The sequence below is a fragment of the Lepus europaeus genome, chromosome 9 (genome assembly GCF_033115175.1).
Source record: "Lepus europaeus isolate LE1 chromosome 9, mLepTim1.pri, whole genome shotgun sequence".
NCBI lineage: Eukaryota > Metazoa > Chordata > Mammalia > Lagomorpha > Leporidae > Lepus > Lepus europaeus.
In genome coordinates this window covers 9280834-9294637 of record NC_084835.1, presented here as the reverse complement: position 1 = coordinate 9294637, position 13804 = coordinate 9280834, and the positions used below count along the sequence as shown (strand labels likewise).

At 47.8% G+C, this 13804-nt stretch overlaps 2 protein-coding genes across 2 annotated transcripts in view; one reads left to right on the top strand and one right to left on the bottom strand.

Annotated features, from left to right (window-relative positions):
- The window catches only part of SYN2 (synapsin II), a 184598-nt gene that overhangs the window by 25083 nt on the left and 145711 nt on the right, over window positions 1-13804 (bottom strand). Inside the window, exons 6-7 of the mRNA XM_062200461.1 lie at window positions 3690-3752; window positions 3169-3311 (exon numbers count right to left, since the gene is read on the bottom strand). Coding sequence (XP_062056445.1) covers window positions 3169-3311; window positions 3690-3752 — 206 coding nt within the window. The remainder of the gene's footprint in view (window positions 1-3168; window positions 3312-3689; window positions 3753-13804) is intronic.
- On the top strand, window positions 6022-12059 carry TIMP4 (TIMP metallopeptidase inhibitor 4). The gene is made up of 5 exons (XM_062200079.1): window positions 6022-6160; window positions 7570-7667; window positions 8088-8202; window positions 10722-10846; window positions 11476-12059. The coding sequence occupies exons 1-5, from the start codon at window positions 6022-6024 to the stop codon at window positions 11671-11673; spliced, it is 675 nt and encodes a 224-aa protein (XP_062056063.1). The 3' UTR covers window positions 11674-12059.

Genomic DNA, 13804 nt, shown 5'->3' with positions numbered 1-13804 from the left:
GTCGAGGCATAGAGGACACTGAGCAACCAATCAGTGAGAGTTCCACCATCTCTCATCTGACCTCTGCAGAGGAAGCTACTGCCTACTGAGAGGGGAGGCAGGAACAGAACGTTCGTTCCACCAAATGCAGCTGCTTGTAAATCTCCAGAGAGAGAGATCTGGGGGAGACTCCCCTGCCTTATCTTGGGGAAGATAAGTCAGTTCCTTCTGTGGGCGGGGATACTGCTACAAAGTCTGAGGAAGAGCTGTGGCAGAGAGAAGCTGAGTGGGCCCCAACAGTCCTCCAAGGAACTGTTGGCCCCTTGCAAATAAAAAAGTCGCTAAATGTTATTTAAAGCTTCTGGTTGCTCAGCCTTCATCAGTACTCAGGAATTCTCTTTCCCTGTGCTTTGTTATATATCGTTTTTGGAAACCCTAATCCTTAAAAATTTGGTGTTTCAGTTTAAGAATCAAGACAATCTTGCTGGGGTCAGCATCGTGGCAACAGTGGTTAAAGCTGCCAACAGCATCCATTATGGGCACCAGTTTGAATCCTGGCTGCTCCACTTCCAATCCAACTCCCTGCTGATGTGTCTGGGAGGGCAGCAGAGGATGGCCTAAGTGCTTGGGTCCCTGCATCCACTTGGGAGACCTGGAAGAGGCTCCTGGCTCCTAGCTTCAGATTAGATCAGCTCTCACTGATGTGGCCATGTGGGGAATAAATCAGCAGATGAAAGATTTCTCTCTGTCTCCGCTTCTCTCTCTCTCTCTAACTCTGCCTTTCAAATAAATAAATCTTAAAAAAAAAAAAAAAAAGATACTCTTAGATACTCTTGCTTCACTGCTGTCTTGAATAAACATTTTGTATTTTTGGAATTTTAAGATTAAAAAAGGAAATTAGCTACTTGCTTTCTAGGTGCCTGAAAAGTATGTGTTTTTCTGCTTTGTTTAGCTAGTTTTTGTTAATAGCCTTTTAACTGATTCTGTCTTGCATTGTATTTATTTTTACAGCTGTAAGATTCTTTCTGGAAAAAGAAAGACTATAAATATGAAATAATAAGCTTTTTCTAAAAGTAGGAATCTAGGGGCTGGCGCTGTGGCACAGTAGGTTAATCCTACTAATATACATGGGTGCCGGTTCTAGTCCCGGCTGCTCCACTTCTGATCCAGCTCTCTGCTATGGCCTTGACAAGCAGAGAAAAAGGGCCCAAGTGCTGAGGCTCCTGTATCCGTATGGGAGACCCAGAAGAAACTCCTGGCTCCTGGCTTCAGATCAGCTCAGCTATAGTCAATGCAGCCATTTGGGGAGTGAACCAGTGGATGGAAGATCTTTCTGTCCCCTTCTCTCATTGTCTGTAACTTTACCTCTCAAATAAATAAATAAAATCTTTTTTTTTTTTAAAAGAAGAATCTAGCTGACAGATGAGAGGAGTCACCCCATGGTTCAGCTCCCTACAAGGGCTTGTCCCTGAATGCTTACCAGGGGCCCGCTAGGTGCCTGCTGCTGTGCAAGCAGAGGACACGCGGAGGCGACTGTGAGATTCTTCCCCACAGCAGCTCAGAGTGGGAGAGAGCGAACAACACACACACGTGTGAAAAGGGCTGGCCTGGAGGTGGAGTGCAGAGAAGGGGAGCCTACCTAACTCCAAGGTTGGCAAGCACAAATACTGAACCGAGGGACACAGAAAAATGGAACAAGTAGGTAAAGGAAAGAGAAGGCTGCTCAAAACTCAAGTCTGCTCCAGCGCTGAGTGGCAAAAATCGAACTCATGTGACTGAAGTTCCTTCTCTGTAAAGACAGTGCCCCTTCAGACTTTAAAAAAGTGGGAAGCTCACATTCCCAAAACTGGAATTATACCATAAAAGCTCAGGAAGTCTTGAAATCATTTCTTTTTCTAAATGCTGTCATGGGAAACTTTTGACTTTCATTCTGGCAAATGGATACGGCTATGTGGAAAAATCATCGACTCTTGTGGCCACTTAGCTAGCTTGTCACGCTCTGTAGTGTGCTCAGGGCTGGACATTCACTTCAGAAGTTTACTTCTCCCATGCTTTGGCGGCCTGGTGAAGCCTGTGGATTCCTTCCAGTGCACAAAATGTAAGTAATGTAAAAAGTACACAGGTTTACAAAGGTACCCAGTTAGAGTTAATAAACAAATAAAGTTAAAATACTAAACAAACTTAAAATTAGAAATATATGTGTTATTTTTTAAATATACAAGGTAGTGGCAGGGCTATTAACTAACATGATTTTTATTTTTAAACTTTTAATTTCTTAATTTTTATTTATTTGACAGGCACAGAGACAGAGTGAAATCTCCCATTTACTGGTTTATTCCCCAAATGCCAATATAGGCCAGGCCTGGGATGGGCTGAAGCTGGGAGGTGGGAACTCAATCTATGTCTCCTATGTAGGTAGCAGGTACAGAACTACTTGAGGCCTCACCTACTGCTTCCCAGGGTGTCCACTAGCAGGAAGTTACAACCAGGAATGGAGCCAGGACTTGGGCCAGGTGCTCAAATAGGGGGTACAGGCATTCTAAGCAGAGTCTCAACCACTGGGCCAAGTGCTTACCCCAGCATGATTTTTAAATAGCAATGAGAGGGACTGGTATTTTATGATACATGTCACAACAGCAGTGTCATAGAACAATATCTGAGTATCTTTAGCGACAAAAATCTTATATACTGCTACTACTGGTGTGTCCATAATTAAAGAAAAAGCTTTATTTCACTTAGAGGCTAGTGAAAATAATATAATTTTATTTATTTCTCATCTTAGTTGATAGACCCTCACCTCTAACTTTAAAGGAACCCTGACTTGGGACAGGCATCTGGCATGCTGGGGATGCCTACACACCACACTGGAGTGCCTGGGTTCAAGTTCCGGCTCTGCTTCTCATCCCAGCTTCCTGCTAATGTACATCCTGGAAGGCAGCAAGAGATGGCTCAAGTAGTTGGACCCCTGACACTCGAGTGGGAGACCGAGACTGAGATCCAGGCTCCTGGCTTTGGCCAGCCCCAAACCTGGCTATTGTGGGAATTTAAATGGTACCCTCTCTCTTGATAATCTGCCTTGTGGTCCAGATGAAGTTAAACCAAAAGTCAGTTGTTGCATGGAGCCTCAGAGGCTGCAGTGGGGCTGAGAGGAGAGTACAGAACATCTGCTGGGACCTCATCCCCACTCACATGTAAGCCTTGTAGTTGCTGCCAATCTTCTGGACCCGGATGTCATACTTGGCATCAATGAAAGGCTCTGCTGTAGCATAGGTCTGGGTGAGGGCCACCACGCTAGCAATGTCCTGGAAGTCATAGTGGTTTTCCACTTTGACCTAATGTTGGAGCAGGGCAGAGAGGAAGAAAGGGAAACACACACGTATACACGCTCAGAAGTCACAAGAGCCCTGAGCCTCAAGATGTTTCCAATCTGGACACAAACTTGGGTGCCACGTCTCCCCCGGAGGCCCCTTCTCTCCAGCTTTCCTTCCCAGGGCCAGGGACTACACCTGCTGTAAGGGATCCAAGGGATCGAGCAGGTGGCTTGTATCTGCTTGTTGAAAGAGGTCTGGTTGGGTAATAGTCATGACTCTGGAGGGCCCAGATCATCATCTCCTGGGAAGGAGTTCATTGGTAACACAGGCCAAAGAGCAATCCACAAATGAGCTATCTGAAAATTCACACACCAAAAACAGCGGGCCCTTCTGCCTTACCTTGCCCATGCCCGAGTGAGCATGGCCAATCTTCACCACCACAGGGAACGTAGGCAGTGTTAGCTGAAAGCAGAGGAGAAAGGAATGAACTGGTCAGAATGGCCTCTCTCTCTGTGGAATCTTTACAAATACTTTTCTTGGGAAACCTTTGGGAAGGTCCTTTAAAGAATTAATACAATCCATTCGCTTTATGAATTAAAAAACTGAGACCTGTTGAATGACCGTGACTTTTTTCAGGGCCATATAGCATGTTGGTGGCAGGACTACAGGCACCCTGTTCACCTACTTGGTCCTTTCTACATTTTTATGACTCATTGCTTCAATCTTGTCTGTTCATTATACAAACCCTGAGCAGAAGTGGCCCTTAGACAAGAGGAATGTAAAAAAATCTTTAAAAGGATAAATTTTACTGCATGTAAACTGCACCTCAGTAAACTTGAAATTTTAAAAAAATGTATCTTTGGGATATCAATGTCCCTTTTGCCATGTAAGTCTTAGTACTTACCTCCTTCAAAGGTCCAGCTTGCCTACACGGACCTGGACTATCCCTTTCACATTCTTCATTGCTCAACAACACCCCAAATTCACCACCAAACACATAGTATGCTAAAGCCTATTTCTGCCCAGTTTGGGGTCTGAAAGAGTGTTGATATGAGAATGTAATAAGTTTATTGTGAGAAAGAGACCACTAAAAGAGTAAATTCTACCTTGAGGTAGCCTTACATTAACAGAGCATCAATATAAAATCAAAAGAATTACCCTCCAAAGTCAGGATTTCAAGCTGTAACAAAAAGCAGACAGAAAAAGCAAAACAGCAGGATTTAAGGAGCACTAGACGAGATGTCAGGAGACTCACACTCTGGTCCTCTCTGCTACTAAACTTTCCAGAAGTCACTCTACCTCACGGAGCCTCAGCCTTCAAGTCTGTTAAAGAAGTTAGACAGCGTGCTTTCTAAGACCCCTTCAAACACGAGTACCTCAGACTGCCTTGGCCTGGACACTGTATGAAGAGCCAACCTCTTTCTCAGCTCCTCTTTCTTGGCTGGACTCAACTCTCTCTCAGCTTCCTTTTTTAAAAACATCACCAGCACTACCAATGTGAGAAAACACCTTTGAAGGAAATAATGTTGACTCTGATGGAAAGTCCGACTCCCATGGGAACCCAGATGTGACCAGACACTGGGAGTATCTGGTTGGAGGGTTTCAGCATTCCTGGCTGGAGAAAGAGCTTTTAAAAGGGCATTTGAAAACTCTCCTCCATGGAGAAGAAATCGAGTCCTGGAGTGGCAAAGTCTACAAAGCCACCTCATCACAGGCAGAATCAGAACCCAGCACTAACGGCAGACACTCTTACAGTCATGATCCCATGGGTCCCTTTCTATTTGGAGCCTCGGAGAACTACGCTCCATCAAACAGACAAGGCTCTGGCCACAAGGACCCCAAGTTTCTGGCTTGTTTTCTAAACTGCCCTGCCTTCTATAACATGAGAGTCTTGAGTAGAGCCATGGGCTAAGACTTAAGGTCCGGAGAGGGCTCTGAGGTCCAAGGTTTAGGCTCAGCGATGGAACACCCCGTGTTCTGAGCTCTCACGGAGGGCACTGCCCCAGCTATCTGCAGAGACTAAGGCTCTGGCTTTGGGAAGGGTTTCTAAAGCACTGGCTGCTTTCTCTGACATCTTTCCCCACCCCTCTAGCCAACTGAGCCAAGACACACACACCCCAACCTTCTCTGTCCTATTCCGTTACTGTTTGCTGTTGCTTTGGAGCCTCATAAATAGGGCATTGAAAACACTTCCTGCAGCTGAAAGGAGCCCGGGGTAGCCTGTCTCATTCCCAGTGTGCGGCTCAGCGAGGGGTCCGTCCTTCTCTGTCACTGTCTCTCTTGCCTGTTGTAATTCTGCCTGCCTCTCCCTGACTCTGTCTCACTGTTCCCGTCTGTGCCTCTCCTCACCCTCGTCCCTTCTGCCTGAATCAGTCCCTCGGTCTTCCTGCCCACACATTTGTCAGGCTGCTCGTTCAATCTTCCTGCCCCTGATACCATCCCCTTACCCACTGGCTTCCCCCAGCTTCCAGACAAGGACTCTGGCCGGGAAATACAAGCCTGGGGCCTCTCTGGCTTCCCTCATCTTGTGAATCTGCTGGTCAGGAGGGCCTCGGGTCCTGCAGCCGAGAGTGGCCTGGAGCCAAAGGAAGGCGGAGCCCACTGGGGGCGGGACTGGTCCTTGGGCCACCTCATAAAGCCTGGGGCGAGGGGTGCGACGCATTCTGAAGGCGCCCTGGAGGGACAGTTTGGTCTGAAAGACCCCACAGGCGCAGTCAGGCTCTACCGTGTCATGCCCGGGAGGCCCCTGACCGCGCCGAGCTGGGCGCTGTTGCTGCGGCTGCTGGCCTTGCTGCGGCCCCCAGGGCCGGGCGAGGCGTGCAGCTGCGCCCCTGCGCACCCCCAGCAGCACGTATGCCGCTCGGCGCTAGGTGAGTATGAGGTCCGCAGCAGGGGGCGGTTGTGGGGGATTCCTGCGAGGCCCGGAGGAAAAGGGAGGAGCTCAGATCCCCGCCCCCCAGACTGGCTGCCTCCTGCGAGGCTGATGGATCTCTAAGGTCCCCTGGCGCCATGGCAACAGCAGAGCCTGGCCCAGTGGGGCCACAAAGCAATTATGGAGTGTCACTGGAGGTACTGGTGATTTTTCTGAACTACTAAAGGGAGAGGGAGGGAGAGGGGTAAGGGGAGGAGGGGAGAGGGTTTGCATTTTGACATCTGTGTGTGCCCAGGCCTGTATATCAAGTTACCACCAAACCCCAATACACCCCTTTCTCTTCTCTCTCCCTGAAAAGCCCCTGCCTGATATCCTTAAAGTCTTGGCAAACTCCATTCAGGATCTAACTCAGCTTTCCCCCTTTGAAGACTCCTCAGTTCCTTGGTACTACCGCAGCATCTCTGCTGTCTCTGCACTCCTACTATGCTGTTCTTTCCAAGTGCGTGCTCCACTACACTAAGGATTCTGTAGGACGAGGAGCCTGTCATTGGCACATCTATGGGCCTAGTACCTAGTTCAGGGCCAGGCACAGAGAAAAAACTTCATAAACAGATTTTTATTAATGCCTAAATGGTAAGGGCTGGACTTCCACCATGCAGGGTCAGATATTTATGAATTCAATAAATATTTGTTAATGTTAACCCTGGGCTGCTGTGAGGCCTTGAGCAACACCAACAGATGAACCTCACAGCAACTGCACTTAAAGGACACCCCCACACACATGCCCCCCCCCCCCAGCATTGTGGTATAGCAGGTGAACTTGCCATCCGTAACACTGCATCCCCTATGGCCTGCTCCACTTCCTATCCAGCTCCATGCTAAATGGCCTGGAAAAAGCAGAGGAAGATGGCCAAGTGCTTGGGCCCCTGCCACCCAGGTGGGAGACCTGGAAGAAGCTCCTGTCTACTGGCTTCGGCCTGGCTTGAAGCCATCTGGAGAGTAAACCAGCAGATGGAAGATTTGTCTGTCTCTCCCTCTCTCTGTGTAACATTGATTTTCAAATAAGGAAATCTTTTTTTTTTTTTTTTTTTTTTGTTAAGGAGGTCCCCTCCTGCCCCTATTCCTCTGCATTATGGGGTATGGAGCACTAGAGCCCTCCAAACTATCAGGCTCAGAAAAAGGCATAGAGGTTGTAGGACCTAACAAGCCTATAAGGAAGGAGTTGGAACTTCTTATGGCTGCAGAGGAGTTCCCAGTTCCCCATTCTCACACACACCACTCTGCCCAAAACCCAACAACAGACTAGGCCAAGAGTCCCCCACAAAATTCCCTAGGGCACTAGACGATTCAGCGCTCAGGCGACTGCCCCACCAGCTGGTGAAAGTTTCCTTTTATCTTCCTTTGCAGTGATCCGTGCAAAAATCTCTAGTGAGAAGGTAGTTCCTGCCAGTGCAGATCCAGCTGACACTCAGAAAATGATCCGGTATGAAATCAAACAGATAAAGGTACATGGGGACTACATAGGCTGTTCACTCCCTTGGGTTCCCAGAGGGAGTGGAGTCTGTGTTCAGGGATGGGTGGGGCTGTAAGGTGGTCCTTCAGTCTAGATGCTGAAGTGGATGAGGTGTTGGGGGAAGGCCTCAGAATTGGAGCGACAGTGCCCAACAGGCCCCTAGTGTCCCTTTGGGCCCTCAGCTCCCACCAGAACACCTCCCTCTCACCAGAGTAAGCTCAAGGTTTGGATTTTGTTGCTGTTGTTATTGAGAGGAGTAACTAATAGGGTCATCTCTGTGTACTTGATTCCAAATTAGACTTTTGTTAATTTTTCATACTAAAAAATGAGTTTTTATCTGTTCATATGCATAATACAGTCACTGACCCAACACTGCTTTTTAAAAAAAATTTTTTTTGTAACTGCCTTTTAGATGTTTAAAGGGTTTGAGAAAATCAAGGATGTTCAGTACATCTATACACCTTTCGACTCTTCTCTCTGTGGTGTGAAGTTAGAAGCCAACAGCCAGAAGCAGTATCTCTTGACTGGTGAGTAAGCTGAAGAGCAGCAATGGCCTTGATAAGCCTGTGCTAAAAACGTCAAGGCTTTCTGTGAGCCAGGTGGCAACTGCTTAGGCATAAGAAGATGTGTTAGTGAGAAACAGTTTTTAAGTTGAAACAAGTGGAGGTAACCTCCCTTTGAATTCAATAGTCCTCTTAGAATTATCTTGGCCATTGCTTCACTATTTTATGTATTTATTTATTACTTAAAAATTTAAAAGACTTTTAAAAAATTTAATTGAAAGGGAGAGAGAGAGAAAGAGGTAGAGAGAGACAGAGAGAGAGAGAGAGAGAGAGAGAACGCTTCCATCTACTGATTCACTCCCAAAATGGCTGCAACTGGGCCAGGTCAAAGACAGGAGCCTGGAACTCCATCTGGGTTTCCCATGTGGATGCAGGGACCCAAGTACTTGGGTCATCTTCCTGTTCCTGTGCACTAGCAGACTGCTGGATCTGAAGGGAAAGCCAGGATGTGAACTGATGCTCATATGGGATGCTCACATCTCAGGCCACAGCTTAACCTGCTGTGCCATCAGGCCAGCCCATGCTTCAGCTCTCTCAGCCTAGAGTAGCCTATTCTATTTTCGAAGGGTTTTAATTGAGATAAGATCTTTGGCACTTTGAGCCAAAATCTGCCTCTGAAACTTCTGGTGGGTGCAGCTCTGCCCTTTACACAGGCCCTATCAGGAGCCTTGAGTCCAGCAGTTCTGTCTCCATGGACTCTGGCCCAGGCAGGACTCTTCAGTACTGAATTAGTTAGGCTGGGACACTTTAAGTATCACACAAGAATATGACTCCATAAATGGGTGAATATAACAATAGATCATTTTGGAGTCTAGGAAAAGGAGGTGTTTGTGAATGATACTTTAATAATTGTGTAAGTAGGATCCAAACTGGCCCTAAAAGATGAAAAATATTCAGGGTGAAAGCAAGCAAAAGAAAGTGCACAGCGGGTGGGGAGGTCAGGTGGAGGATTTCACTGTCCATCCGTCCAGTCAGCAACAGTCGCTGCCAGGCTTTGGGCAAGGGTATGGACATTCAGTAAGAAACCAGTCTTCAGAGAGTTCACAGTCCAGACACAGGCACTGAAGGTCCCAATGACAGGGGCTTCCAAGCTCTACGATGGATCTGTGCTGACCTGGGCAGCCCCAGGATGAGATAGGAGAGGCAGAGGCAGGGCACGCCACTGAGCCCTCCAGTTCCCCAGAGCAGCATACCAGGCCTGATAAAGTTCTCTGATTCCACTCTCTTCCTAAACACTTACCACTGTGTTGTACTCGCCGCTAGGGAGTACACTAGAAGTACTAGGTGCACTAGAAGTAGGAGACATGCCGTGTGCCCTCAAGGATGTCAAGGCTCCTTGTGGGGGGGGGGGGGGGACTAAATGACAAAACACGTGTACTGAAAGGTCACCAGCGGCACCCTGCCTTTAGAAGATGGCTCTCTTGCAAGGTGTTGAAAGCACTTTGCTTCTGGAACACTGCTGGCCTCTCTAGTTTGTCTCCTGCCATTTGACAGTGACCGTTCCAGTTCCTCACTTCCTCTGGACCTGAAGTACACGACTTGCTGTCGCAGAAGGTGTGCTGCTGGGCCATATCCCTCTGCCTCTGTGGACAGCCTCCGTGTCCACAGCCCTCCCCCTAACTTGTTCAGCAAGGGAACACCTACCCATCATTTCTGAGACACCTTCCACAGATGGAAGATACACAGATGCTTAGATTGCATCTTGGGCATGATCACACAGTAGTGTAGCTTTTGCCTACTCATCTGTCTACCCTGCTCATTTTTAAGCTCCTTTGGGGGAAAGAGTTTATATAGTGTTCCTAGTAGGAGGTCTCAGCAGTTGCTCAGTGAGTGATCAAGTGACTGAGTGCTAACTCAGGCAGGGGCCAGCATGGTTAGGGATACATCTGTAGATGAGGTGGTACCAAAGAAGCATCTCTGCCAGATGGGATGAAGTTTGATAAGCAAAGAAGGGGAACTTTCTCAGGAGGAAGGGGAAAGGCTCGCCAAGACAGATATGGGGCAGGAGACAGGTCTGGAAAGGGATGGGACCTGTTAGTTATTGAATATCTTCTGTGGGCCCCCAGCTGGATAAGAAGTCTACAGACATTCTCCCATTTAGTCCTGACAGTGACTTTATTATTCTCATCTCCTGGCTGAGAGGTTCCATGACTTCCTGAAGGTCACACAGCTGGTAAATAAGAGGGAAGCAGGGGTCTCCCCTGGAGTCTGACTTCAAAACCCATGTTCTCCTTTCTGTGCCAGGCTAAATAAAAAAAAGGCCTTTGTCAGTCCCTCGATTTTGCCTCATACAAGCACAGTCTATTAACCTCTTTAATATAAAGAGTATGGGGTTTTTCCTGGTCCCTTCATTGAGCCCAGGATTGCCACTGCCGTCAAACAGTCACTGGAGGGGTTGTAACTCTGGGCTCTTCAAAGACTCTGGCTCCGCGAGCTCCAGAGCAGACTCCTGATGCTGTATTCTCTTCCATCTCCCTTTGAAGGGCAGGTCCTCAGTGATGGAAAGGTCTTCATTCACTTGTGCGACTACATCGAGCCCTGGGAGGATCTGTCCTTGGTGCAGAGGGAAAGTCTGCATCATCACTACCATCTGAACTGTGTCTGCCAAGTAAGGGGGTGTCCACTTCTAGGCTCTTTGGGGAATGGGGTAAGGGTCTTGAGTGTCACAGCCTTACCCTTTATGTTTTCCTGCATTCATGCATACATTTAGTCAGTGACTACACCATAACTGAGGTCTCCCATGGATCAGGCATGGTATGAGGTTGCAGATGGGAAATCCACATGGTTCACAATCCCTTATCTCAAAGTACATGCATTTTGGCTGGGAAGGTGACCATCAAATAAGGCAGGCTGAGATGACAGGAACAGGTACGGCTATCAGAGAGTCTACTCTGCCATGCTGTGTAACAGGCAATTTACTTTAAATACTTAATTTACTCTTTATAACAAATCCATCAGGCATTTAGGTATCCATTTTAAGGTAAAGGAAGTGACTAGCTCAAGGTCAGTGGCAGGGTGAGGACCTTCAGGGCTGTCTGACTCTAGAGATGCCGGTAGAGGCAATACTATATTGCTAGAGCTCAGGGTAAGGAGAATTCAGGGGGAAATCTGGGGACTAGCAAGGACTTCACAAGATGAGGGCACTGGACATGGGCTGTGAGCACACACAGAAGTCTGAAAGGCAGGAATGGAAAAAGGACACCCTACTCACTTTGATGTTTGTGGCCATGACTCTAGATCACCACCTGCTATACAGTGTCTTGTACCATCTCGGCCCCCAACGAGTGCCTCTGGACAGACTGGCTGCTGGAACGGAAGCTCTATGGGTACCAGGCCCAGCACTATGTCTGCATGAAGCATGCTGATGGCACCTGCAGCTGGTACCGGGGCCGCCTGCCACTCAGGAAGGAGTTTGTTGATATCATCCAGCCCTAGGGACCAGTGACTACCGCATCTCTTCAAGAGTCCTGATGATCAAGTCAGTTCTCTTCTCCTGTGGTTATGTGGCCATTACCACATGCCCCACTGTTGCCAGCTAAGGGGAAGTGCCAAGCAGATGGCTTGGCCATGTTACAGCTTGTGTCCATGACCATGGTAGGCCAGAATCTCTCAAGACCAGGGAAGACAGCACAACTTTTCTGGCCTGCCCTCAGCCCTTCTTTCCTGACTCTCAGACCCCATCAGTCTACCCTGAAGCTATCACTGAAAGTTTCAATTCTGGGTTAGTTCTCTAAAACCAAGACTACTCCCCTTTGTCCCATGGAAATTGTGACCTCTTTTGCCTTAACTGATCGGATAGGGGAGAAACAGTGAATGTTATACATGTGAGATATAGTAGTCTTGAATGTATAATACCAGAAGGTGGGCTGACAGTATCATAGACAGCCAGATGACTTGGCGGGATTGAAAAGAACAATACACTATGGCTGTGTATAATCTGCTTACCCTGTTTCAGCTGACCCTGATCCTCTCATACACTTTCATCTGTTTGGGATCGTGACCTGGCTCTCACATCACTTGGTATAAGAGCTAGAATGGCCTGCTCTCCCTCTCCATGCTGTAATTCTGCCTTATTCTATTCTTAGGAAAGGGTACAGCCCATTCACCACATCTCTTTGGACAAGAATATACTTATTATCTAAGAATAGGTATTGTCTCTTCAGGTTAGCTGTCTCTAACATCCTCAATTGATGTCTTAAGACTTCTCTTCTGGCTTTTTAGAAAAAAAATGTACGAAGGAGAGAGCGAGCAAGACTTCTCTCCCATCACCTGATTCACTCCCTAAATGCCTGAGAGCAGGTAACTTAATCCAGATCCCCCACATGCGTGGCAGGGACCCACCTACTTGAGCTATCACCAGCTGCCTCCCAGAGTGTGCATTAGGAAGTTGTAATCAGAAACAGAGCTGGGACACAAACCCAGGCACTCTGACATGGGATGTGGGTGTCCCAACCTTCGGCCCAAGCAAGGCACCAAATGCCGGCCCCTCTTCTGGCTTTTCTAGATTACTGATGTCTTCATTCTAAGGCCCCAATCCCCTCCTCCTCCAAAGAAAAAGTCTTTTGTAGAGCTGAAATCACCCCTTCATCAGCTTTTGACATTTCAGAGAGGTGGTTGTTCCTTTTTGGGGACAAATTTTGGAATGGAGGGCAAGAGGGAATACAAGCACGCTTGGGGGGAAAGAATGGCAGACAGGGAATATACTTGCAGGTAGTGCATTTCTTCCCAGTGGTTGGCTCTGCTATATGTTACATCAGGAAGAAGTCCTGGTATTTGATCCCCTACCTCCAGTCTCCTCACCACTGTGTCTTAGACCTACTGGGATCTCTAACCACAGGCATCTCAGGGTTCCTCAACCTCTGCAAGCCTTCTAGGCTGAAAAGAAAGCCCTGAGAATTGGTCTCTGGAAGTTATTAAGGACAAGGGTTTAAATTTCAGAGCCTCTTCTGGGGAAGCTTTGGCAAAGATGACAGAGATGGTTCTTTTCAAGGTCTAGGGATGTTTCTGGTCTTCTCAGTGTGGCCTTCTGGTGAGCAGAGCCATGCACAATGTGCCAGAAGAAAACTATCAATTCTCAGAACTGCTGAAAGTGGAAAACCCTTGTGGAGCAGGGAGTGGAAAAGGGGTTAAACATGGTCTGCCTCAGAGCACAACACTTGGATTTCTTTGGCAGAGATTCCCCTCTGGTCACATAAGCAGGATCACCAAAATGATCACAGCAGCCTGGGGCAGAGGGGAAGTGGGGGGTTCTGAGCTCCAGGTCATCCCGAGGAAAAACATTAACAGCATCCTCTTACCAACCAAGCATCCTATCTCTCTGCTCCTTCTCACCGCCTAGGATGGCCCCAGAGAATACGCAGTGTCAAACAAGCCTTTTCACAGTCTTGGGAAGTCTGGGGAACAGCTAACACCTGACATATATGAGGAATGCTTTACACTTTTCCAGGGGGCAATTACACAGACAATCTCACTTACACTTTTACATATCACATTAGATACTGGGGGCAGGGGGCAGGGATGATCAGGCCCACCTGATTATCCTACTGGGAAACCCACACAGAATGAC